We start from the raw sequence: 25,902 nt of genomic DNA on the forward strand, positions 1-25,902 counted from the left end.
GTGTTGGCTTTGTGTGTATGTATGTAGGTTGTGTGTAGTAGGTTGTGTGTGTAGATTTGTGTGTGTGTGTGTGTGTATGTAGGTTGTGTGTGTGTGTGTGTGTGTGTGTGTGTGGGTTGTGTGTGCATGATGCGTGTATTAGGTTGTGTGTGTGTGTGTGTGTGTGTGTGTGTATGTAGGTTGTGTATGTAGATTCGTGTGTGTGTGTGTGTATGTAGGTTGTGTATGTAGATTCGTGTGTGCACATGAGTGAGTAAAGCAGTGACCTGGGTGTGCAGGTTTGAATACCGAGCCTAATGAGGCTTTATGATGAGCTGGGCTGGTGCTGCAGACTGCATGTTTTTCTCCACACCTTTAGAGTAAATAACGGGGCGAACGTCTGCAGTCACGTGACCACAGGAAGCAGTTTAGGTTCAAACTCCTTTCCCAGCGTCGGCTGGTCATCTGTGCGTGGGACCTGTCACGTGGCAGTCTTCCGCACGCGCCTGTCCAGTGTTTGAAATGGCTGACGCTTCGGTCGCTTGAGCAAAGTGATGGACGTGTGGCAGTTTATTCTGAGCGCGCCGGGGTGGCCGCTGGCTTTTGGCAGGACTCCTGACGCAGGAGTTCCCAGGAGAGCCTCCTGCCTCTGCGCACGCTCCGCTGTGCTAATATTTACCTGCTGGCAGCCCATGAATTATTCAGCCATGTCAGAACAGGCATCTCCTGGTCCAGGCCCTAGATCTGTCTCTCTGTCTCTCTCTCTCTCTCTCTCTCTCTCTCTCTCTCTCTCTCACTCTCTCACTCACTGTTTCTCTCACTCGCTCTCTCTCTCTCTCTCACTGTTTCTCTCTCTCTCTCTCTCACTGTTTCTCTCACTCGCTCTCACTTGCTCTCTCTCTCTCTCTCACTGTTTCTCTCACTCGCTCTCTCTCTCTCTCTCTCCCTCCCTCTCTCTCTCTCGCTTGCTCTCTGTCTGTCTCTATCTCTGTCTCTCTGTCTTTCTCTCTTTCAATTCAATAATTCTTTATTGGTATGGTTGTATTTAAACAATATTTCCGAAGCAGTTCACAATTAAACAATTTAGAATGACACAGACATATAATTAATTAACTGGAATAAAACGTATAAATAAAAAAGTTAATTCATAAATAACCAAAGCCAAACCCATAGGCAACCTTGTTGAATGACAGGTTGCGTTTCTCTCTGTTTCTCTGTGGGGAGTGCATTGAGCCGCCTGGTTCCTGTTTTAAGAGACAACAGGCAGGGTATCGGAGCAGGTATATAGCCTTGCTGTTGACCCGCTCCTGATGGGGCAAGAAGTAGGATATCCACATATGCAGATGATGTAACAGTTTCTATTACAGGGCAGGAAGACTTAGTGACTTTGGGAAAGAATTTGAGCTTATATGAGCAAGCCTCTTCAGGCAAAGTGAATCAAACCTGTGACATTTTGGTTACAAGACCAGTTCCTTACCCATTATACTACACTGCCCGGCAACTTTCTGTACTGAACCTTCAGGGGATTGAGCTAACAGGCCTCAGTCCTTATTACTGTTCTGTGCTGCTGGCTCAGCAGTGGGTCTTCGTTGTGGAAAAGGAACATCTCACAGGCAGGGGAATGGATGTGGGAAAAAACCGTAGGTACATAATCCTGGCCTTTATGGTGAAGAAAGGATGTACAAAGCTGGCCAACCTCAGAGACAGGGGGAGGGTTGGAGGTCAGCAGGAGCCCTTCAGGGGCTGAGAGGCACACGGTCGTCTCGGCTGGCGCATGGAGCAGCGGAGGAGGTCGGAGCAGCTCTGCCTGGCAGCTTCTGAGAGGCCCAGAGGGATGGCAGGGCAGCTCTGCCTGGCAGCTTCTGAGAGGCTCAGAGGGATGGCAGAGCAGCTCTGCCTGGCAGCTTCTGAGAGGCTCAGAGGGATGGCAGAGCAGCTCTGCCTGGCAGCTTCTGAGAGGCCCAGAGGGATGGCAGAGCAGCTCTGCCTGGCAGCTTCTGAGAGGCCCAGAGGGATGGCAGAGCAGCTCTGCCTGGCAGCTTCTGAGAGGCTCAGAGGGATGGCAGAGCAGCTCTGCCTGGCAGCTTCTGAGAGGCCCAGAGGGATGGCAGAGGCAGTGCCCGAGGACCAGCTGTTCAGTGGTACCGCTACCGTGAGGGACGCACAGCAAGATGACGTCACGAAAACCCTTTCTTTCCGCACCCCAGAGACGGGGAGCTTTGAGGATGTCAGAAAGCAGGCTGTATACCTCACTTGTGTTAGGATGGCTCACCTGGAGTCTTTGAAGGACCTGAAAGCCTTGAGGTGGTCAGAGTTGTTTGGGCCAGATTTCTCTCTGAGGGGACGCTGTGTAAACCTCCCCTAGAGAAGCGTACAGCTACGCTACGGTGCAGGATCGTTCACGGGACCACAGCTGCAAACAGACACACCTGAACCCACCACTTTCTGTGGTCACAAGGAGACTTTAATCTCTTCCTGGTCTGCGACCAATTGAAGGGTCTTTTTCTAACTTTGTAGCTTCTAGTTAGTTGGTTTCTGGTGTTGTGTGAGGGTTTTTCTTTTACACCCGTCATTGGGGGCTGAAGGACTGTCTTTTGATTTATGTGTTTGGCTTGGCTAAGTTGTGTATGTGGAAGACCAGGGAGAACAATATACCAGGATTCTATGCAACATGGTGTGATTTTTAATTTGTACTGGTCACGCAATGCTTATGATTTTTATTTGTTGTGACATCAAAAAGTAAAATGGCTGAGATTTGGCTTTGTATTCCAATTGAGGTTAAATGGAATAAATGGAACAAAAAAGGTTTTATTAAACTCTCTCTCTATCTCTCTTTGTATCTCTCTCCCTCTCTCTCTCTGTCTGTCTCATCAAAGAGCTCTGTCACCTGCCTTTTTATTTATTTATTTATTTATTTATTTATTGCCTTCTGGCTGCTGCTCAAACGTTTAGTCCCATAACCATAGTAACGGCTGTCGGATGTGCTCGGGGGAGGGTGTGGCCGCGTGTGTCAGCATCCCCGAGCTCACGTGCGTGTCTGGTCCCAGAGCGGAAGGGCGCGAGCGAGCCGGGACAAGTCTGCGCAGAGCAGCGAACTGCAGCCCAGCGCTCGGAGGGTCCTGCAGCAGGCTCAGTGAGTCACTGAGGGCCCGGTGTTGGGATGGGTTTGGCGGGCGCATCACTGACCTAGAATCTCCTCCCGCTGATGTCACCAGCGACCGTGTCTGAGGTGATGTCAGCGTGGGGGGGGGGGGGGCATCTGCAGCGCAGGGCAGCGGTGTGTGGAGATTCATATCTCAGGCCTCGGTCTGTGTGTTACTGATGTTTGTGTTTTAATTTGAGGTGCAGAGCACAATGGGCAGGCAATTATGCAGACGAGCTGAACACAGAATCAACCGAGAGCCGCAAAATGAAGAATTGTGGCGACCCAGCACCCATTAGACTGATTTTGTGTTGGTTTTTACCTTTTATTTTTGCTCATTAGCTGAATATACCGTACTCACAGCTACCCGGACACAGCTGTGTGGACACTTAACCCCAATGAGATTTCCTGAGGCAAATTAATTCGCGAACGTCTGAACCTGCAGCCTGAGCTGACAAGTGAACACTCAGTTAAAAGAAGGTAACTGTGAGGGTCATTACGGTAGCACTGATTTTAAACTGTGGAGCTGCAGAGGTGTGTGCAGGGGGGTTGAGCAAAATAAAACGCGGAGAAAATGAGGCGCTCGTTTATGCAAAGCGGTGGCTGCCCATGATGTGACTCATCCCTTAATTAAGCGGTTAACTCCAGTCTCCTATAGCACAGGACATGACCTGCAGGCTCTTGAGTTACACGCTGCACTGAGTGAGTGAGTGAATGAATGAATGAAAGCTTTGTGGCCCTGAAATGGAGTTTGTTTTGCGCAGAGAACCTGAGCGCATGCATGTAGGCAGTACAGCCCTGTAGGACTGTGCTGGTTTCTCTTATACGCGCCCGCCTGTGTCTCTCCTGTGTCTCTCACACATTCACACACTGTAATAGTCACAGTCATTTAGCGCTAGCAGACTCTTTTACTCAGTCATTCACTACCCCCCCCCTCCTGTATTTGACATTCAGGCAGGAATTTATTTCATGGAAATATCAGTCACTGCATAAACAGCTTCCACTTCCTGCTGTATTTTTTTTTTCTTCCTCTTTCCCTTTAAAGAAACCCCTTTGTAAACAAGTCAGCCATGCGCAAAGACCCCAAGCCTCACTGCGGTGACCTCTGACCTCTGTCGTATCCTGCCTGGCTTTGTGCTCCGTGCGCACACCCCCCCCCCCCCCCCCTCCCCGATTGCCTATGCTAAGCACATATATAAATCACATTCAGCTGCGAGCAGAGCTGCTCACGCATAGGAACACTACCCGTGTGTGTGAGGTGGGGGGGGGGGGGTGTTTAGAGAGGGGCCCCTGTGTGTGTGTGTGTGTGTGTGTGTGTGTGTGTGTGTGTGTGTGTGTGTGAGGGAGACAGAGGTAACTGGGAGAGGAAAAAGGGATGAGGGAGGTGTGAATGAAGGAGAAGGGAAAGGAGGTCGAAAGAAAAGACAGAGAGGGGAGGTAGAGAGACAGCAAGGGGAGTTCTCCCGTAGAAAGTTTTGCATGCTTACGAGTGTGTTTCCTTCCTGTGAGTGTTTTTAAATCTCCTGTCTGGAGTGCAGACAGGAGTTACAGCAGCTGTGAGCCCACAGCAGTCTGACCACAGTGAGCTGCTCTGTACGTGTGTGTGTGTGTGTCTGTGTCTGTCTGTGTGTGTGTGTGTGTGTGTGTGTGTGTGAGAGAGAGCACCAGTGCAACACCCTTTCATTTTGCACCCCCAGTTCTGGTTTCCTTGCTTGTACTTTGAGATTATGACTTGGACAATGCAGATTGCAGATTTGTGCTAATGCTGACATACATTCAGTCATACTCACTGAGGACTGTGGCAGAAGCCCTCATGATGAGCAGTGAGTCTGTCTCAGTCTCAGTGCTGTAGGTGAATCTGTGTTCAGTCTCAGTGCTGTAAGTGAATCTGTTCAGTCACAGTGCTATAGGTGAATCTGTGTGCAGTCTCAGTGCTGTAGATGAATCTGTGTGCAGTCACAGTGCTGTAGATGAATCTGTGTTCAGTCTCAGTGCTGTAGGTGAATCTGTGTGCAGTCTCAGTGCTGTAGATGAATCTGTGTGCAGTCTCAGTGCTGTAGATGAATCTGTGTGCAGTCACAGTGCTGTAGGTGAATCTGTGTTCAGTCTCAGTGCTGTAGGTGAATCTGTGTGCAGTCTCAGTGCTGTAGATGAATCTGTGTGCAGTCACAGTGCTGTAGGTGAATCTGTGTTCAGTCTCAGTGCTGTAGGTGAATCTGTGTGCAGTCTCAGTGCTGTAGATGAATCTGTGTGCAGTCACAGTGCTGTAGGTGAATCTGTGTTCAGTCTCAGTGCTGTAGGTGAATCTGTGTGCAGTCTCAGTGCTGTAGGTGAATCTGTTCAGTCACAGTGCTATAGGTGAATCTGTGTGCAGTCTCAGTGCTGTAGGTGAATCTGTGTTCAGTCTCAGTGCTGTAGATGAATCTGTGTGCAGTCTCAGTGCTGTAGGTGAATCTGTTCAGTCACAGTGCTGTAGGTGAATCTGTGTTCAGTCTCAGTGCTGTAGGTGAATCTGTGTGCAGTCTCAGTGCTGTAGATGAATCTGTGTGCAGTCACAGTGCTGTAGGTGAATCTGTGTTCAGTCTCAGTGCTGTAGATGAATCTGTGTGCAGTCACAGTGCTGTAGGTGAATCTGTGTTCAGTCTCAATGCTGTAGGTGAATCTGTGTGCAGTCTCAGTGCTGTAGATGAATCTGTGTGCAGTCACAGTGCTGTAGGTGAATCTGTGTTCAGTCTCAGTGCTGTAGGTGAATCTGTGTGCAGTCTCAGTGCTGTAGATGAATCTGTGTGCAGTCACAGTGCTGTAGGTGAATCTGTGTTCAGTCTCAGTGCTGTAGGTGAATCTGTGTGCAGTCTCAGTGCTGTAGGTGAATCTGTTCAGTCACAGTGCTATAGGTGAATCTGTGTGCAGTCTCAGTGCTGTAGGTGAATCTGTGTTCAGTCTCAGTGCTGTAGATGAATCTGTGTGCAGTCTCAGTGCTGTAGGTGAATCTGTTCAGTCACAGTGCTGTAGGTGAATCTGTGTTCAGTCTCAGTGCTGTAGGTGAATCTGTGTGCAGTCTCAGTGCTGTAGATGAATCTGTGTGCAGTCACAGTGCTGTAGGTGAATCTGTGTTCAGTCTCAGTGCTGTAGGTGAATCTGTGTGCAGTCTCAGTGCTGTAGATGAATCTGTGTGCAGTCACAGTGCTGTAGGTGAATCTGTGTTCAGTCTCAGTGCTGTAGGTGAATCTGTGTGCAGTCTCAGTGCTGTAGGTGAATCTGTTCAGTCACAGTGCTATAGGTGAATCTGTGTGCAGTCTCAGTGCTGTAGGTGAATCTGTGTTCAGTCTCAGTGCTGTAGATGAATCTGTGTGCAGTCTCAGTGCTGTAGGTGAATCTGTTCAGTCACAGTGCTATAGGTGAATCTGTGTGCAGTCTCAGTGCTGCAGGTGAATCTGTGTTCAGTCTCAGTGCTGTAGGTGAATCTGTGTGCAGTCTCAGTGCTGTAGGTGAATCTGTGTGCAGTCTCATTGCTGTAGATAAATCTGTGTGCAGTCACAATGCTGTAGGTGAATCTGTGTGCAGTCACAGTGCTGTATGTGAATCTGTGTGCAGTCTCAGTGCTGTAGATAAATCTGTGTGCAGTCACAGTGCTATAGGTGAATCTGTGTTCAGTCTCAGTGCTGTAGATGAATCTGTGTGCAGTCTCAGTGCTGTAGATGAATCTGTGTGCAGTCTCAGTGCTGTAGATGAATCTGTGTTCAGTCACAGTGCTGTAGGTGAATCTGTGTGCAGTCTCAGTGCTGTAGGTGAATCTGTGTGCAGTCTCAGTGTTGTAGATGAATCTGTGTGCAGTCACAGTGCTGTAGATGAATCTGTGTGCAGTCACAGTGCATGCATTAGAGGCTGCTCCATCAGAGTGTCAGTGTGGTGTCAGGCGAGTGTTAGCCAGCCTCTCGCTGTGCGCGGGCCCCACACAGAGCGCGCATTGTTGCTCCGTGGGCACGCGCGCGCGTCGGGAGAACGATGGCTTTGTGAGTGTGGGCCTGTGTGGGAGGATCTCGCTGAATGAGACTAGCCCCCTCAGCTGTGTGTGTCATGGCCCGAGAGCCTGGTGATGTCACAGTTTGTCTACCAGTTTAACACTGGGATCAACAGGGGGAAAAGTCTCCAGGGGCTTGAGTGAGAAAATCCACAGATGAGCCAGGGGAGCTGTTGTAGATGGACAGTAGGAGGAGCCTTGGAGGAGTGGGGGTGGAGTCTCAAATTAACGCTGGTGGGATTTATTTTATTCATCTGGGATGAAGCTTATTAACAGGGTCTGACGCAGTCAGTTGCTAGTGAGTGACTGCTGGCTGAGTCAGAGGCATATTTTCCATAAATGGGTCGGTTGTGGTGTGTGGCTTCTGTGCATCACCAGGAGGAACCATGATCTCTCTTCCTACTGGTCCCTGCGATGTTGGGAACTTCCTGCGAGGGGCGTGGCCATTGACCCCCCCCCCTCCTCCCCCTCCACTGACCCGACTTCCTGTCCGTGTCACCCAGGAAGCACTGGCTTGCAGCCAGATGGGGGTCAACGGAGCGTGGCGATTGGGCGGATTCAGGCCGAGGCCTGTGGCACGCCTCCGCAGTGATTACAGGGCAGCAGGCTGTAATTTCAGGAGTGAGATCAGCCGGGGGGGCGGGGGATGTGATTTAGCGCACGGAGCGGAGCTGTGGAGCTTCCTGCTGCATTCAGCAGTGCCTGTGACCGGCACCGTCACCCAGCGGCTTCTCTGCAGCTCGTCCCGAAGCTTCAGTACGCATTTTCTATTGTGAAAAATATAATCAGTAATGAACTACGTATTCCAGTTCTTATTCTATGCTTTCTCTCATTTTTAACAACATGAAAAATGAGTAAATAAAAAATGTTGACATCCCTCTTTTCGAAGGACTTAATTTTAGCCTGAAGCTTTTGGTTTTAGCAGAAGTTGGCCTTTGTTGTCTGTGTGTTATGTCTCAGCACACGTGTGTCTCCCTGCACACCTGTGTGTTTGTGTGTGTGTGCGCGTGTGCGTGTGCGTGTGCGTGTGCGTGTGCGTGTGTGTGTGTGTGTGTGTGTGTGCGCGTTTGTGTGTGTGTGTGCGCGCGTGTGTGTTTGTGTGTGTGTGTGCGCGTTTGTGTGTGTGTGTGTGTGTGTGTGTGTGCGTTTTTGTGTGTGTGGGGGCAGTGCTCTTGCAGAAGCTCTATTGTAAGCGCATGGGAGGGTTGTATTGAACCGAGGACATTTGCGCTCCCAGACAGCGCTGCTGATCTGCTGGCTGCTCTCTCCAGGACGGGGGCTTGCTGGGGCTACGGGGGTCTGTGTTTTCGGGGCTTGAGTTCAGCAGATGGACGCCTCGGGGGCGGATGGGGGCGGATGAAGGGGGGGTCCCATGCCACACTCCGGCCCCTTTGTTCTGTCCGAGCCCAGAATGAATTAGCCCATTTGTAAAGGCTTGAATACATTTTGAGCTGGTGCCTGTGTGCACTGTGACTGGCCCATTGTGTGTGAGAGAGAGAGGCTCAGTAAAGTGTGTGTGTGTCAGAGACTCAGTAAAGTGTGTGTGTATGTGAGAGTGAGGCTGAGTAAAGTGTGTATGAGAGTGAGGCTCAACAGTGTGTGTGTGAGAGAGAGTGAGGCTCGGTGCAGTGTGTGTGGGGAGAGAGAGGAGGTGGCCCAAGCAGCAGTGCAATTCTGAAACACAAACCACTGCTCACAGAAAAGTTCTAATATGCTCTGTTTTCTCTCCTCTTTCTCCCTCTCTTCCCCTTCCTTTCTCACCCTCTCCCCCCCCTCTCTCTCTGTCCATCCCTCCCCCCCTTCCTCTCTCTCTCTCTCCCCCGCCCTCTCTCTCTCTCCCCCACCCCCCTCTCTCTCTCTCTCTCTCTCTCTCTTTCTCTCCCCCTCCCCTCCCTCCCTTCCTCTCTCTCTCTCTCTCCCCCACCCCCCTCCCCTCTCTCTCTCTCTCTCCCCCACCCCCTCCCCTCTCTCTCTCTCTCTCCCCCACCCCCTCCCCTCTCTCTCTCTCTCTCCCCCTCCCTCCCTCCCTCTCCCTCCCTCCCTCTCTCCCTCCCCCTGTCCCCAGGTTCTGCAGCTGCATCAGTGGAGATGGAGTGAGGTGCCTGAGATTAGCTGGAGGATTAGAGGCTCTCAGGGGGGACGTGCCCCTCGCCAAAGGCCCCGATTGGCTGGCCGGCGTGCCCCAGGGGTGGAGCTGCCATGACCGACCAGGGGATGCTGAGCCTGTTTGGGGAGGACGGGGCCCTGTTTTCTGAAGGGCTAGGAGACCTCGGGGAGTGCGGGTACCCCGACGGCCAGCAGATGGCGATGGAGCAGGGCTACGGGTCCCTGCAGCAGAACCTCCCGGAGCTGGGGCAGTTCCACCACTACGGCCAGTACGAGCAGCCAGGGGGCGCCATGCTGGGGACCCAGCAGTACCACCCCTCGGCCCCGCCCCCGGCCCCGCCCTCGGCCCCGCCCATGTCTCAGCCGCACGCCGGCTACCCCAACATGCAGGGGGAGAGGCAGGGCCAGCCTTTCATGGGCGGCAGCACCATGTGGGGCCCCGGGGCCACACCCACGCAGGCCCCCGGGCCCCACGTCCCCATGCAGCCCATGGGGGTGTACGCAGGGGGAGTCGGGGGGGAGTACTCCCAGCAGAATCTGCCCCGGGGCGGCCCGCCACCCCCCAGCCGTTTTGCGGGCCACGTGGCCCCCCAGCAGGGCTCCAGGATGGCGGGGCCGCCCATGCGCCACCCAGTGCAGCAGCAGCAGCAGCAGCAGCCACGCCCGCGCCACCACCCCGCCCCGGGACAGTTCCACCCGGAGCCTGTGGCGCACGGGCGCTGCTTCTCCCCAAACACACAGCCGCACCCCCAGCCCCACCCCCTGCACCAGCAGAGCATGGGCTTCAGTCCCCACGGGCAGCCTGTTCCCCTTAACGTTCCAAACGGCTCCGCTCGCTTCCCTTCCTACCCCAGCCCCAATCAGGGCTCAGCCAGCGGCGTGGGGGCGGGGCCTAACGCCATGCAGGCGCAGGGATACGCCGGTGCCGCCGACTTCTTGCCCCTGGGAGGGCCCCCGGGGCCCGTACCCCCCCACCAGCAGCACCAGCAGCCCCTGCATGGGCCCCAAATGGGCCCCGCCCACAACCACCAGCAGCAGCACCAGGCTCCGCCCCCCCAAATCGCCTATGGCCCGGGACCCCCCATGTCCCCGATGAAGGCCGTCCCTAACCCCACGGGTGCCCCCACTGCCCCGCCCCAGCAGGGTGTTGCCATGGGAACGGGCGTGGAGGTGGGCGGGTACCCCGGCGTGCCTCTCCAGCCCCAGGGGGCGGTGGGCGTGTCCCAGTCCCAGCAGCCCCTCCCCCCTCAGCCTTACGGGGGCCTGCCTCAGTGCCAGCCATCCCACAATCCCTTGCAGCAGGGACAGAGGATGCCGTTCCGCCAGCTGCAGCCGACACCGTCATCGCAGCCTCACGTGGCTCCGCCCCCTCACCAGCAGCCTTGGGCACAGCCACACCCCCTGCTTCCGGTCACCCACAAAGTGCCTGTCACTCAGGTGAGTCCCACACCAGGGCAGAGGGGGAGGGGGCTGGAGCGGGGATACAAGCATAGAGGAGCTCCACCAATCACAAACCAAGCTGGTGACAGCTAGCAGGACAACGCCATTGATTGGTCGATCCTTTTTGGCCTTACTTTCAGGCTCCCTGCAGGTAGTGACCTCCAACCACGCTCAGTGTCGCTCGGTTGGCTGTTAGCAACAGGGGATCTGGTACCTCTGTTGGCTGTGCTCCATGATTGGTGGAGCTCTGCTCATTTCCTTGCTGTGTTTTCCCGGGGGTGGAGGTGTTTACCAGTTCACCAGCAGAAAGCCCACAGGATGTGGCAGACTGGCTGGGTGGCGGCGGTGGCGGATTGGAGGGCTGTGCGTTTCCCTTCTGTGGGCACACCGGTGCGTCATGCGCAAACTGATTAAGATTTATTTTATTCTTTTTTTTTTTCTTTCCCCTGCTTCTGGTTTCCTCTGCGCTTTGTAGTCCTACACTTCCTGTAGACGCGGCATGGCTAATCTCCCTTCCCCCTTCCCCCTTTCCTTCTCCTTCCTCTCTCCCTCCGCCCTCTCCCTCCCCTTCCCCCTTTCCCTCTCCTTCCTCTCCCTCTCAAGGTTGAGTTGCTCCCATCCCTCCCATCCTGCTCTGCTATCTGCCCCTCCTCCTCCCCAGCCCCTCCTCTATCGCTCTCATCCTCTTTTTCTTCCCTCTCTCTCATCTCTGTACTCATCTGTACCTCTCTTCTAATGTCCCTCTCCCTCCCTTTTTTCCTTGTCGGTCTGCTCCCTCCACCACCACCTCTTCCTGTTTCCCCCGCTCTTGTACCTCTCCCCTTCCTCCCTCACTCCCCCCTTATGTCATCTCTCTCTCCCTCTCTCTCTTCCCCTTGTCCCTTCCTCCTTATGTCATCCCTTCACGCCCCTCTCTCCCCCCGCTCTCTCCCCCTCTCCCCCCTCTCTTTCTCTCTCTGTCCTCTCTCTCTCTCGGGACCCCGCCCCCTCCTCTCTGTTTAGCCTCCCCTCCCCCTCCCCTCCCCCTCCTCTCCTCTCCTCTCCTCTCTGTTTAGCCCGTGTGTCTCTGAGGTCTTGTGTGTGGGGGGTTAATGGCGTGTGGCAGGATGTGTCTCTGTTGAGGGGGGGGGAGGGGTGGTCTCCCTGTCTGAGTGGTCACGTGACCCCAGCCATTAAGAGCCTCTCCATGACGACCCGCTGGGCTCCTCGCGCGGTGGTCACCAGTCCCACAATGCACCGGCGGCAGCACTTTGTTTTCGGGCAGTGTGTGCGTGACGGGTCGAGCCGGGGCCTAACGAACAGCAGGGCCTAACGAGCAGGGCCCGGCAGGAACAGACGCCGTTTGCTTAGCGCTGTGCACGTGAGCAGGGTGTGGGGTGCACAGATGTTCTGCGTGCCGCACTCTGGATATGCAAATGCGCCTGCATGCGGTCACGCACACGGTCACGCAAGCCTGCTGCACTGACGCGCTCTCAGGCACGCTCGCACAAACATGGATGCATGCACACTTACGCAAACACACGTGTATACACATACACCCTACATGCATTCTCACACGGTAGGAAATGTTTCAAATACATTAAGCAGTTCCCGCATATTTTACTGACTATTTCAAACAAACGCATCTATTTTCGCTGATATTTAGAACCTAACCTTTTTTTATTTTCTGTGAGAGTACACTTTGTTTCATAACACCGAAAACGATGAGGGGTTTGCGGGGGATTTTCAATATTTTTCTGGATTGTAAAGAGTTAAAGTATCTGAAGTGCCTACTCCTGTTTGATTCATGATCGACACATGCACCGCACATGCACACACGCACACACACACACACACGCACACACACACACGCACACACACACACACACGCACACACACACGCACACACACACACACACACACACGCACACACACGCACACACACGCACACACACACACACGCACACACACGCATACACACGCATACACACGCACACACACACACACACACACACACACACACGCGCACACACACACACACACACACACACACACACACACACACTCGCGCTCTCTCTGATGCTTGATCGGCCCCGTGGTCGGTCTCATTCGGGAAGCGTGCACGCTTGTTTACGCCTCCCGCGCTCGGCGGGATAACGATCACCTGCGGTCCCGCCGGCTCGCCGATAAAGGCCCCGCCCCCGGGAGGGTTCCTGGGACGCGGACGTCTTGCCGCCGTCGCCGCGGTGATGTGGCGCGGCGCGGACTGCGGGCGCTGAGGAGGACGAGCTGATTAAGATGCGCGCTCAGACTTCCTGCAGAGACACAGTAATTTGTTGAGGAGAAGCCATCTGGCGATTTGTGTGTTTATGTTTAGTGAGGGTTGAGGGGAAAAAAAAAAAAGAAAAAAAATTCTTTGTCTTTGTAAACCCCCCCCCCCCCCATCCCCCGGCAGCCCCCACCTTCCACCCCCCCAGCCGCTAGCCTCCCCTCGACATGTCTTCCTGCTCAAACATTCTCACTGGAATGTAAAAGCAAACTGAGAAAAACAAGGGGTGCCCCTCCAGGTGTGGAGATGAGCTTCTCTTTTTCCAGATTTGGTTGGGATTATCACACTCCTCAGTTGAAAAGGTGGTCAGGCGCTGTGCTGAGCAGCTGAAGGAGGGTTTGATGGGGTGGGATTGCACCCGGAGCCTCAGCTGTGTTTGTTTGGTCTCCGCTGCCAGACGTCAGCCAGTCGGCTGCCCCGGCCCCCTGTGCTGCGTCCGGTGCGCCAGCTCAAACAGGTGAGCGCTGTAAGCATTGGCCTGGCCTCAGGGAGGCGGGGGTCAGTGACTGGGGCCCTTCGGTGAGTGGGACAGAATCGGCACGTGGGCGGGTTCTAGTGGATGTGGGCGGTGCTTCTTACAGGTGAGCCAGCAGGCTCGGACAGGTGGGCTATTTTGGGCTCTCGCTCCTAGGATAGGATAGCGTACCGATAAGCATGACATGACTTCTCCTGAACCCCGTCCCCACACACACGCACACACACTACAGACACTGAGACACACACACACACACACACACACACACAGACACACACACACACTACGGACACTGACACACACACACACACACCTTCAGCCTCAGCAGGGGGTCGGAAAGCGGCGCTCTCTGTACACGGGTGCGGCCGCATATGAATATTAATGGCTGAATATGAATGTTTCTTGCGCAGGGTAATCTGAAGCCGGCCGAGTGGCCCTTCTGCCTTACCAGGAATAGCTGTGGCCATTGGGCCTCAGCAGGGGAGGCCTCAGAGATTTACAGAGCAGCTCGCGATCCCCGTGCTGCTTCTGAACAGGGGCTGCCCAACTGGGCTCCCTCTCCTGGACACCCTGAAAGCTTTCTGGTCTGTTTGAGTTGGAGTTTTCAAAAGAGAAATGCAGAGACTTGATTATAAACAAATTATCAAAAACAGTGTTTTGTGAGAACGTGTTCGTCCCTGCCGGTGGCAGAATTAGAATGCAAATTGATGTTAGCGACCCAGTCGTCGCTGGAAAAAATTGCGAACAAGCGATTCCTGCTGAGAGAAAGAAAAGAGGCGATAAAAACAGTTTGTGGAGAAAAAAGGTGGCGCAGAAGGGTGCAGTCCAGGTTAAGCGTGCCTTGGAGAGGGGCGGAGAGGGGTGACGCAGCGATGGAGGTGTGTCAGTAGGCTCAGCGGGGGCAAAAAGGGGGACGTACACCCCACCTGTCAGCCAGACAGCTGCATTTCCATTAACATTTAGGCTTTGAGGAAATGCTCTTTTCCAGAGTGATTTATACAGCTTACATTTCTTCTGTACGAGGTCCTTTTGTGCTGCTGGGTCAATATTGATGCAGTTCAGGTTAACAACTTTGCACAATGCAGTGCCCTGGCAGGGAGTCAAACCCGCAATCTCTGAGTTACAAACCCGGTTCTCCAGGCGTCATGCAACACCACTGCCCCTGTGTGCCAATGTCGTCTTGAGCTGCGTTTGAGATGGGGTCTAAATCTCGCGCAGTGATCTTTTGAAGTGGAATAAATCCCATATTCACGAGCAGTCTGGGTAATCGCAGCTGGAGATTTTCTTCTCGGGCGATCTCGATTTCTCAGTGACGACTCAGCGCTGAAAAACAAGCTGGTTTGATAACAGGCCCGAGGGCTGGCGTTCTGCTGCTCGTGTGCGTGCGCGCACCCAATTATTCAAATACCCGATCACAGCAAATACCCAGCACGGTGCTATTTGTGTCCGTTCCCGAGGTTGTGTTTTAACAGGCAGCAGCTGACACCACCAGGAACTATTCTGTCACAATTTACTTCCTGCTTTCCTCTGACTACTCGGGGGGGGGGGGTTTTGGGGGAGTTTTAACGTTGTGTTTGTCAATGGAGAAGCGAGGGACGTGCGAGGGGAACTGGAGATGGGTGGACTGGGTCTGTTTAATAAAGCATAGGTATGATTTATTGATGACGGGGCAGCCCGTCTCTAGGCGCTGCGGTGTTATAGACAGCTGGAGCAGAAGCACACCTGCCTTCGTGTTCTCCGTTTGGCCGTTCGCTCTCCCATCTGTCCGCTGCAGCTCGCTGTCACGTACCAGCTGCAGCCCCTGGAGACCAGCCACTGCCTCTCTCCTTTCACCCTGCTTTCTCTGCACAAGAGTGTCTCTGCCCGGAGTCTGGAGGGACTTTATAACTGTGACATTCCTGTTTTCAAAATGAGAACGTAATCTAGCATCTTTACAGCGTAATCTAGCTGTTGTGGGAATGCAGAATGTGTAGCCAACTGCATCAATTCCAGTTTTAAATCGCATTTCTGAGGTTCTGTGTTTCTTTGATTTTGCACTGATTGACTATGTGCATCAGCCCCAGTATGGGGCGCATATTCCGGAAATAGATTTTTAAAATTATTTATTGTTCTATTTATTGTTCCTCAAACTTTAAATGGCCAGTTGTGATCTTCCCTGTGTGATCTAGCTCCAGTTTGGGGGGCGCACAGACTGGAACGCACAGCCAGCTGCCTGTCCGTTGCCCTCGGCAGCGCACCCCCAGATGAGCTGTGCGCTGTGCGCTGTGCGCTGGCTCGGGAGTGTACCCCTAAACGCAGCGAGGCTGCAGACGCTCGTTCGAGCAGCACAGCTGCTCTCGAGCGGCAAGGAGGGGAGTGGCCTGCTGAGCAATCTCCGAGCCCCTCCCTCTCCTCTCCAGGCCGTCCCGTTCCCTGGCTCTGAGCATCGCGCCGGGGGGACGTGAGACTCGTGCGCTGGAGGGCCGCGGCGTCTGCGTTCTGTTCTAGCGCCCTTTCAGCCTGCAGCCGGGTTCCAGGCCTTTGGAAACGAGGTGTGCGGACTTGAGCAGCACCCCTGATTCTCACTGTCCTTTCTCTTCTCTCCTCTTCCTCCAGCCTTCTCTGTTGGATCCGCCTCCCGAGACCCCCGCCGCACCGCTGACCTCTGACCCCGGGGGCACGGACCAGAAGCCCAAAAAGAAGAAGCAGAAGAAGAAGAAGGAGAAAGTGAAAGCCGATGAGGAGGAGGAGGGGAAGAAGAAGGAGCCGGACGCTGTGAACGGACCCGAGGAAGAGGCTTCCTCTGGGGCCAAAAAGAAAAAGACCAAAGCCAAGGACCAGGGCACCCCCAAAACGCCCAAAGCCCCCAAAACACCCAAAACGCCCAAGACACCTAAAACTCCCAAAGAGCCAAAGGAGAAGAAGGTGAAGACACCCAAGACTACAGCCCCCAAGAAGCCCAGGTACCTCTAACACTGTGGAGTCTAACGAGCACTTTCCCTTCATTCACTGATAGGCCAACCTGTTCCATACTAGCCTTCATTCACTGATAGGCCTACCTGTTCCATACTAGCCTTTATTCACTGATAGGCCTACCTGTTCCATACTAGCCTTTATTCACTGATAGGCCTACCTGTTCCATACTAGCCTTTATTCACTGATAGGCCTACCTGTTCCATACTAGCCTTCATTCACTGATAGGCCTACCTGTTCCATACTAGCCTTTATTCACTGATAGGCCTACCTGTTCCATACTAGCCTTTATTCACTGATAGGCCTACCTGTTCCATACTAGCCTTTATTCACTGATAGGCCTACCTGTTCCATACTAGCCTTTATTCACTGATAGGCCTACCTGTTCCATACCAGCCTTCATTCACTGATAGGCCTACCTGTTCCATACTAGCCTTCATTCACTGATAGGCCAACCTGTTCCATACTAGCCTTCATTCACTGATAGGCCTACCTGTTCCATGCCAGCCTTCATTCACTGATAGGCCTACCTGTTCCATACTAGCCTTCATTCACTGATAGGCCTACCTGTTCCATACTAGCCTTCATTCACTGATAGGCCAACCTGTTCCATACCAGCCTTCATTCACTGATAGGCCTACCTGTTCCATACTAGCCTTCATTCACTGATAGGCCTACCTGTTCCATACTAGCCTTCATTCACTGATAGGCCTACCTGTTCCATACCAGCCTTCATTCACTGATAGGCCTAGCTGTTCCATTCTAGCCTTTATTCACTGATAGGCCTGCCTGTTCCATACCAGCCTTCATGCACTGATAGGCCTACCTGTTCCATGCCAGAAGTGTTCCCTGCACACACAGTGTCAGTGCGCGCGGGTCTGTGTGTTAGCGTGGCTGCGTGTTAGCACGGCTGCTAACTGATTCTCACTTGGGTGCAGTCGTATAGCAATTGGCAAATGGCGCATCGGAGGTGAAACCTAGTTTGGCTATCATGCCAAGAAGAGTCGCATAGACCTTCTGTCCATGGAATCGCAAGCAGATTTTCTTCACAGTGTTTTAGTGATTTTGGGTGTTGGCAGGACTCACTTTCAGAGTAAATTGGACTCTGAAAATGTGTTTAGACCAAACAGAAATGTCTGTATTACCCAGTCAAATGAGCTGAGAGCAAAGGTCTGCCACCCTCATGGTTTTAGTGAATGATGCAGTCGACCAATTGGTCAGTTGCTTGGGCTAGAACTTCAACTAATTTTTCCCAGAAGGCCCTTCTCACTGCCTCTGGAACAGCAGAATGTTTGCGTGTGTACGCCGGTCTCTGAGACGCGTGTAAGGGTGAAGGACAGAGTAGAATAACCACACAGCATCCGCATGCTCCCTGGCTCTCCGCGTTTCATCACGTGGAACGTACCGGAACCTGCCGCGCCCGTGTGGCGAAGGCCGCGGCGGTGGCAGCGCGGTGCCCGGGCGGCGTTAGCGGCCGCGGCGGAGCTCGCTCAGGGCGGCTCGGCTCGGCCGAAGCTCAGACCGCTTTCGGTTTGGAGAGGAGGGAGCGCCAAGTGTTTGCGTTTGCGCCGCCGGGCCCGGAAAGCAGGGCTATTAATAGCCCGGCTGGTGCCTGCCGCCCACGCCCGCCACCCACAGGTGTGACGGGCTTGCAGCGCGCGCGGCGGGGGGCTGCCTGTCCCATCCCGTCGTGCTCTCGCCCTGTAAACTGCTCACACGGCACAGACCCCGTCCTCTTCATAATGAAGCCTTTAGGCAGCGCCTGGCCCCTACCCCACACAGTCGCATTCAGACCAGAAGGGTCCTGTAAACTAAATTGGAAGCAGTAGACTGTGCGGCGTGGAGGTCGGCCAGCACAGATTGACCTTGTCATCTCCTTAAAAGCCAGGCCCTCGCTGCCTCCCTTCAGGTTTCCCAGCTTTTATAGTGCTTTGTTTTTGTTTGTTGAGGCCGGTGTATCTTGATTGGCTGACGCAGAGCCAAGTGGCTGGTGCAGTCAGGTCAAAGGCGTCTGGCTGTTACAGGGAACTGGTAGAGGGCGCCGGGCCCAAATGCCAAGTGGAAGGTGGTTGGCTGATACTGGGCCCTGGTGGAGGATGACTGGCTGTCGCAGGGGCCCGTCTGAGAGTGATTGGCTGGTACTGGGCCCTGGTGGAGGATGACTGGCTGTCGCAGGGGCCCGTCTGAGAGTGATTGGCTGGTACTGGGCCCTGGTGGAGGATGACTGGCTGTCGCAGGGGCCCGTCTGAGAGTGATTGGCTGGCACTGGGCCCTGGTGGAGGATGACTGGCTGTCGCAGGGGCCCATCTGAGTGTGACCGGCTGGCACTGGGCCCTGGTTGAGGTTGATTGGCTGTTGCCGGGGGCCCGTCTGAGAATGATTGGCTGGCACTGAGCCTGGTGGAGGATGATTGGCTGGCGCAGCAGCCCTTCTGAGAGTGACTGGCTGGCACTGGGCCTGGTGGAAGACAGCAGTGCAGGTGCACAGCAGCGTCTAAGAGGTGACAGAGGCAGATGGCTTTAGTCAATGGCAGCCAGCCAGTGGAGCAGGTGCTGGTCATGTGACCGCTGGTTACCGGGGCGATGTGATTGCTGTTGGCGTGCGGATGAAAGGGAGAGGAGGGTGGGGGGTTGGGCTTGGCTCCAGCTCTGTGTGATCTGTGGCGGGGAGAGCGGAAATAAGAGCTTTGTGTGTGTGTGTGTGTGCGCGCGCGTGTGTGTGTTTGGGAAAGGGGGGGGGGGTGTGGGGGCAGCTGTGTGGCAGTGTAAACTCAGAGTAGGGGAATACTGGTCAGGCCTGCTCTTTCTTTTTCTCTTGGCCTCATTTTAATGGGTCTTCATCTTTCTCTTTCTTTTCTGCCACTTATCCCTGTTTCTGCATTTGTTTTCTCTCTCCTTCTGTCTTTCTCTTGTTTTCTGTATCCATTGTAGTTGTTATACCCCATTTTCTCTTTTTTCTCTGTCCTTGCTTTTCCGGTCTCTGTGTTGCTCTAGTTCTCTCCCTCTGCCCCCCCTCCCCCCCACTCCTGTTAGACTGGCAGCATGCAAATTTCTGCCTGCAATCCAAGATTAAAGGGGGAGAGTGCACTTTATGGGATTTCAAAAATATAATTTAAGTTTTTTGTGTATTTTTTTCTGTTTGTTTTTGTGCGCAGTGAAGTATATTGGAAGAATTGTTGGAAAACTTCACCAGCTTTTAAAATTGGCTGGAATACAGACATTGTTGTGGTTTAAAGTTTAAAAAAATATTTAAATAAATAAACGAGTGCACTTTACGTAACACTTTATGTAACTCCGTTTGTACAGTAATGTCACGCCTCCAGAGGTTTTACATGTGTATATTATCTGATCACTCTTCCAAAAAAAAAAAAAAGTATGTACAAGCTGCTTTGGAGTTGCACGAAGAGTGCTTTTTGCTTTAAGGCACAAACTCGCAATCGGCCTGATACCAGTCACTGTAAACGTGGCAGCTCGCCAGCAACATATGCAAATATGGAAAATATTCTTTCATAGCACACAAAACCTGTCTGGGCCAATCCAAAACGCATATTAGAAGTGAAATAATGTGAAAAGACATAAAGTCAGTCAGCAGGCTTGTTTTAAAGTTACACTCTGTTCTCAGTTTCAGTATGAGGTGACTAATATAGCAGTGCCTCTGCATACTCTTTCAGTTTGTATCTACAGTACTTAAGCCTTTATTTTTAGTGTGTGTGCTATGCATATTTTATGTATTGGGGACGATATCGATGCTGGAACTCCTGAAACTTTCCTGGTTTTCTACCCCCGACACCACTTCCAGTGCCAAATGTTGAGGTGAAAACCCAAGCTTGAGTTTCTGTCTGTGATAGGAATTATCAGAAATTATAATAATTGTTTTTAATTTATTACTTTAACAGACCATTCTTTTGTGACTGTGGGAAAGCTGCATTCACTACATGTTGGTTTTGGCATTTTATGTTAGTCTGTACTTGTCTGATACAAACAGAAATCAAATCAAAGAGATCTTGTTTTCAGAATTTTTCAAGAAAGGAAGTTTACTCGCAACAAATCACAGCAGGATACGCCCTTCTGCTGTAGCACAAATAATTTTAAAGGAAATACAGACTTAAAACTGATTACATCGTTTTTCACCGAAGCTTTCTTATAATCTCTGGTTCCTTCGACTACTTGGAGAAAGACAGTAATGTAGCCAATCATAATTCAAAAAAGTGACCATGTATGGACAGGTGACCACTCACCGATGCACTGTGTTGGTCTGCATTCTGATTCCTTTGGGTGGAAAACAGTACTGTAGTTAGAGTTGCAGTGGTTTATAATTTTCCGTAACTTGTATGTTGAAAACTCAGTTTTAAACACAGTATGTTCTGCGTCCCCCCCGCAGCGTTAAGAAGACCAGCCCAGAGACCGACACTGCAGCTAAAAAAGAAGCAAAGCGGAAGAGAGAGTCCAGCGAGCACTCGGATGTGGAAGAAAGGGTTCCCCCGGCTTCTCCGGAGGAGGAAGAGGAGGACGGGGGCACGCAGGTACAGAGACTCAGTCTGAGCCTGGGTCCCGCAGGGCCGCTTCCTGGGGCTCCAGGTGCGCTCTGTCCAGGCCAGGGCAGCGACGGGGCCGCCCCACGGGGCTGTCTCACAGGGCCGTCTCACAGGGCTAGCCTGGGTTCGGTCTGCCCAGCCTCTCTCTCATGTCTTAAATGGCTGTCAGTCTTATTTCTGTCACTCAGATAATTTCACACTGAAGTTGTGAGTGTTTGCTTTTGCCTACATCTACTCCTTTTTGTTTCATTTGTTTTCTTGATATTCTTAACATAACATAATGAGGAGAACAGGCCATTCAGCCCAACAATGCTCGCCATTTTCCAGACTAAATTAGCGCTCTGCTACCTACGGACTAGTATCTAACACCTTTCATTCTGCCGTCCTGTCCTGAAGTGTGTTCTTGTTAAAGCCTGTCCTACAAGTGTACACGTTCCTTTTAAATCTGTCCTATAAGTGTACACTTTCCTGTTCAGCCCTGTATTAGAAGTGTACACTTTCCTATGTAGCCCTGTCCTAGAAGTGTACACATTCTTGGTTAACCCTGTCTTGGAAGTGTACACTTTCCTGTTTAGCCCTGTCCTAAGTGTACACTTTCCTGTTTAATCCCGTCCCAGAAGTGTACACACTCATGTTTAATCCTGTCTCAGAAGTGTGCCCTTTCCTGTGTAACCCTGTCCTGCTCCTGCAGAAGAGACGGTCCAGTCGGCAGGTGAAGCGGAAGCGCTACACGGAGGAGCTGGAGTTCCGAATCTCAGACGAGGAGGGTGACAGGAGAGAGGGGGGCAAACGAGCGGCTCAGTCTGATCAGCAGGTACACCCGTGCACCCCTGTACCCTGTCTCTGTCCCTCTGCACCCCTGCCCTGTCTCTGTGCACCCCTGCACCCCTGCAGCCTGTCTCTGTGCAGCCTGTCTCTGTGCACCCCTGCCCTGTCTCTGTGCACCCCTGTACCCTGTCTCTGTGCAGCCTGTCTCTGTGCACCCCTGCACCCTGTCTCTGTGCGCCCCTGTACCCTGTCTCTGTGCAGCCTGTCTCTGTGCACCCCTGCACCCTGTCTCTGTGCGCCCCTGTACCCTGTCTCTGTGCAGCCTGTCTCTGTGCACCCCTGTACCCTGTCTCTGTGCACCCCTGCACCCTGTCTCTGTGCGCCCCTGTACCCTGTCTCTGTGCGCCCCTGTACCCTGTCTCTGTGCAGCCTGTCTCTGTGCACCCCTGTACCCTGTCTCTGTGCACCCCTGCACCCTGTCTCTGTGCGCCCCTGCACCCTGTCTCTGTGCACCCCTGCACCCTGTCTCTGTGCGCCCCTGTACCCTGTCTCTGTGCAGCCTGTCTCTGTGCACCCCTGCACCCTGTCTCTGTGCGCCCCTGTACCCTGTCTCTGTGCAGCCTGTCTCTGTGCACCCCTGCACCCTGTCTCTGTGCGCCCCTGTACCCTGTCTCTGTGCAGCCTGTCTCTGTGCACCCCTGCACCCTGTCTCTGTGCGCCCCTGTACCCTGTCTCTGTGCACCCCTGCAGCCTGTCTCTGTGCGCCCCTGTACCCTGTCTCTGTGCACCCCTGCAGCCTGTCTCTGTGCGCCCCTGTACCCTGTCTCTGTGCACCCCTGCAGCCTGTCTCTGTGCACCCCTGTACCCTGTCTCTGTGCACCCCTGCAGCCTGTCTCTGTGCGCCCCTGTACCCTGTCTCTGTGCACCCCTGCAGCCTGTCTCTGTGCGCCCCTGTACCCTGTCTCTGTGCACCCCTGCAGCCTGTCTCTGTGCGCCCCTGTACCCTGTCTCTGTGCACCCCTGTACCCTGTCTCTGTGCACCCTGTCTCTGTGCAGCCTGTCTCTGTGCGCCCCTGCAGCCTGTCTCTGTGCGCCCCTGCAGCCTGTCTCTGTGCAGCCTGTCTCTGTGCACCCCTGCAGCCTGTCTCTGTGCGCCCCTGTACCCTGTCTCTGTGCACCCCTGCAGCCTGTCTCTGTGCACCCCTGCACCCTGTCTCTGTGCACCCCTGCACCCTGTCTCTGTGCGCCCCTGTACCCTGTCTCTGTGCACCCCTGCAGCCTGTCTCTGTGCGCCCCTGTACCCTGTCTCTGTGCACCCCTGCAGCCTGTCTCTGTGCGCCCCTGTACCCTGTCTCTGTGCACCCCTGCAGCCTGTCTCTGTGCACCCCTGCAGCCTGTCTCTCTGCACCCCTGCACCCCTGCAGCCTTTCTCTGTGCACCCCTGCAGCCCTGCCCTGTCTCTGTGCAGCCCTGCAGCCCTGCAGCCTTCCCTGTGCACCCCTGCAGCCCTGCTCTGTCCCTCTGCAGCCCTGCCCTGTCTCTGTGCACCCCTGCTCTGTCTCTTTGCGCCCCTGCAGCCTGTCTCTGTGCAGCCCTGCAGCCCTGCAGCCTGTCTCTGTGCAGCCCTGCAGCCTGTCTCTCTGCACCCCTGCAGCCTGTCTCTCTGCACCCCTGCAGCCCTGCTCTGTCCCTCTGCACCCCTGCAGCCTGTCTCTGTGCACCCCTGCTCTGTCCCTCTGCACCCCTGCAGCCTGTCTCTGTGCAGCCCTGCTCTGTCCCTCTGCACCCCTGCAGCCTGTCTCTGTGCAGCCCTGCTCTGTCCCTCTGCACCCCTGCAGCCTGTCTCTGTGCAGCCCTGCTCTGTCCCTCTGCACCCCTGCAGCCTGTCTCTGTGCAGCCCTGCTCTGTCCCTCTGCACCCCTGCAGCCTGTCTCTCTGCACCCCTGACGCTGTGCTAAATCTGCGTCTGTGTTTGAGTTCATCTTGTGTGTGTAATCCCTCCCCCTCTCCATTTTTGTTTAATGTTTTTGCTTTTGTCTTTGTTGTTGTTATCATTCTTTGAAATGTCCACAGTGTTCTTGTTTTGGCAGTTGAGTAGAGAGTTTTTAAATGTGGAGTCTCTCTCCCTGCAGGCTGCTGGTGCGGACGGTCCTGTTGTGGAGAAGATCATGGCTGTTCGGCTGGGGAAGAAAGAGGTGAGGCTGGCAGGCGTCGTCCTTTTTGAACTCAGTCCAGTTGAAACGGTCTCTGCCTGCAAAGTATCTACCTATAGCTAGAAAGTATCCACCAAAGTATCCACCAATGGCCAGAAAGTATCCACCAAAGTATCCACTAGTTAGCAGAAAGTATCCTCCAAAATAGGCGGAAGTGTAGTATAATGGCTAAGGAGAGGTCAGGTTTGATTCCCCGGTAGGACACTGCCGTTGTACCCTTGAGCAAGGTACTTAACCTTCATTGCTCCAGTATATATCCAGCTGTATAACTGGATACGATGTAAGTCGCTCTGGATAAGAGCGTCCACTAAATACATGTAAACTAAACTATCCACCAATAGCCAGAAAGTATTCACCGAAGTGTCCACCAATTAGCAGAAAGTATTCGCCAACATGTCCACCAATAGCCAGAAAGTATCCACCAATAGCCAGAAAGGTTGTTCAGTTTCTTCCTACTAATGTCCTCACTGATTGGTGGAGCTCCTCTCTGGTTTCAATGTGAAAAATGACAGCAGGCTCTTCCCATCACCGTTTGATTATGCCTGCCAGCTGCACAGTCCCGCGGGAATAGGGCCAAGCTGAGGAGCTGGCAGAAGGGATGAGCTGGAGATGGAGCTCTGTTCTCCATAGCGCGTCTCAGAATTCAGTTTAGTTCGTTTGCTCTTTAGCACTACACTTCAGCTTTAAGGAGCTTTGAGAAAAGCACACTGTCAATCAAATGCAGAACTGTTTTTGCATTTATTTTTTATTAATGCTCACAATAACACATTGTTTTAAAAGTTTAATGAGAGTAATGACGCTGGTCTGACCTGGGCTGAGAGGAAGTGGGTGGTCCCTCGGCTGAGCTCCGCCCCTCCGGCGCGTCCAGTTGTCTGCCCGTGGCTTTGTTTCGTTTCCACGGCTCCGAGACAAAGTGCTGGCTGGGAAGTCGGCGGCGGCGAGCCTTTGAGACGGCGGCCAAGAATAATGATGCGTGTGGCTGGAGGGGCGCAGCTGCAGCTGCAGGCGCTAGCGCAGCGCTGTGGGTTTGGCGGGAGGCCAGGGCGCCGCGGCGCAGCGGGGCGCTGTGAATGGAGCCGCATGTGGGAGAGCAGCGGGGACGTGATTCATCAGAGAGCGCACACACTACTGACACACACACTACTGACACACTCTACAGACACACACTACTGACACACACTACTGACACACTCTACAGACACACACACCACTGACACACTCTACAGACACACACACTACTGACACACTCTACAGACACACACACTACTGACACACTCTACAGACACACACTACTGACACTCACACAAACAGTACAGATGCACACTACAGACACACACACTACTGACACACTCTACAGACACACACACTACTGACACACTCTACAGACACACACTACTGACACACACACACACTACAGACACACACACTACTGACACACTCTACAGACACACACACTACTGACACACTCTACAGACACACACTACTGACACACACACACACTACAGACACACACACTACTGACACACACACTACTGACACACTCTACAGACACACACTACTGACACACACACTACTGACACACTCTACAGACACACACTACTGACACACACACACACTACAGACACACACACTACTGACACACTCTACATACACACACTACTGACACACTATGCAGACACACACTACTGACACACTATACAGACACACACTACTGACACACTATACAGACACACACACTACTGACACACTCTACAGACACACACTACAGACACACACACTACTGACACTCACACAAACAGTACAGACACACACACACTACTGACACACTCTACAGACACACACACTACTGACACTCACACAAACAGTACAGACACACACACACTACTGACACACACACTACTGACACTCTACAGACACACACACTACTGACACACTCTACAGACACACTACAGACACACACACTA

The 25,902-nt window shown here is 53.3% G+C and overlaps 1 protein-coding gene across 4 annotated transcripts in view; it reads left to right on the plus strand.

Moving 5' to 3' along the window:
- LOC118233758 (chromodomain-helicase-DNA-binding protein 7-like) overlaps nt 1-25,902 on the plus strand; it is a 60,001-nt gene that overhangs the window by 6,503 nt on the left and 27,596 nt on the right. For all 4 annotated transcript variants that reach the window (XM_035429671.1, XM_035429669.1, XM_035429672.1 and 1 more), the window contains exons 2-6: nt 9,208-10,685; nt 16,067-16,413; nt 20,804-20,945; nt 21,649-21,771; nt 23,858-23,920. In XM_035429671.1, coding sequence (XP_035285562.1) covers nt 9,342-10,685; nt 16,067-16,413; nt 20,804-20,945; nt 21,649-21,771; nt 23,858-23,920 — 2,019 coding nt within the window. In that variant the 5' untranslated portion in view covers nt 9,208-9,341. The remainder of the gene's footprint in view (nt 1-9,207; nt 10,686-16,066; nt 16,414-20,803; nt 20,946-21,648; nt 21,772-23,857; nt 23,921-25,902) is intronic.

The sequence above is a fragment of the Anguilla anguilla genome, chromosome 8, assembly GCF_013347855.1.
Source record: "Anguilla anguilla isolate fAngAng1 chromosome 8, fAngAng1.pri, whole genome shotgun sequence".
Classification (NCBI taxonomy): Eukaryota; Metazoa; Chordata; class Actinopteri; order Anguilliformes; family Anguillidae; genus Anguilla; species Anguilla anguilla.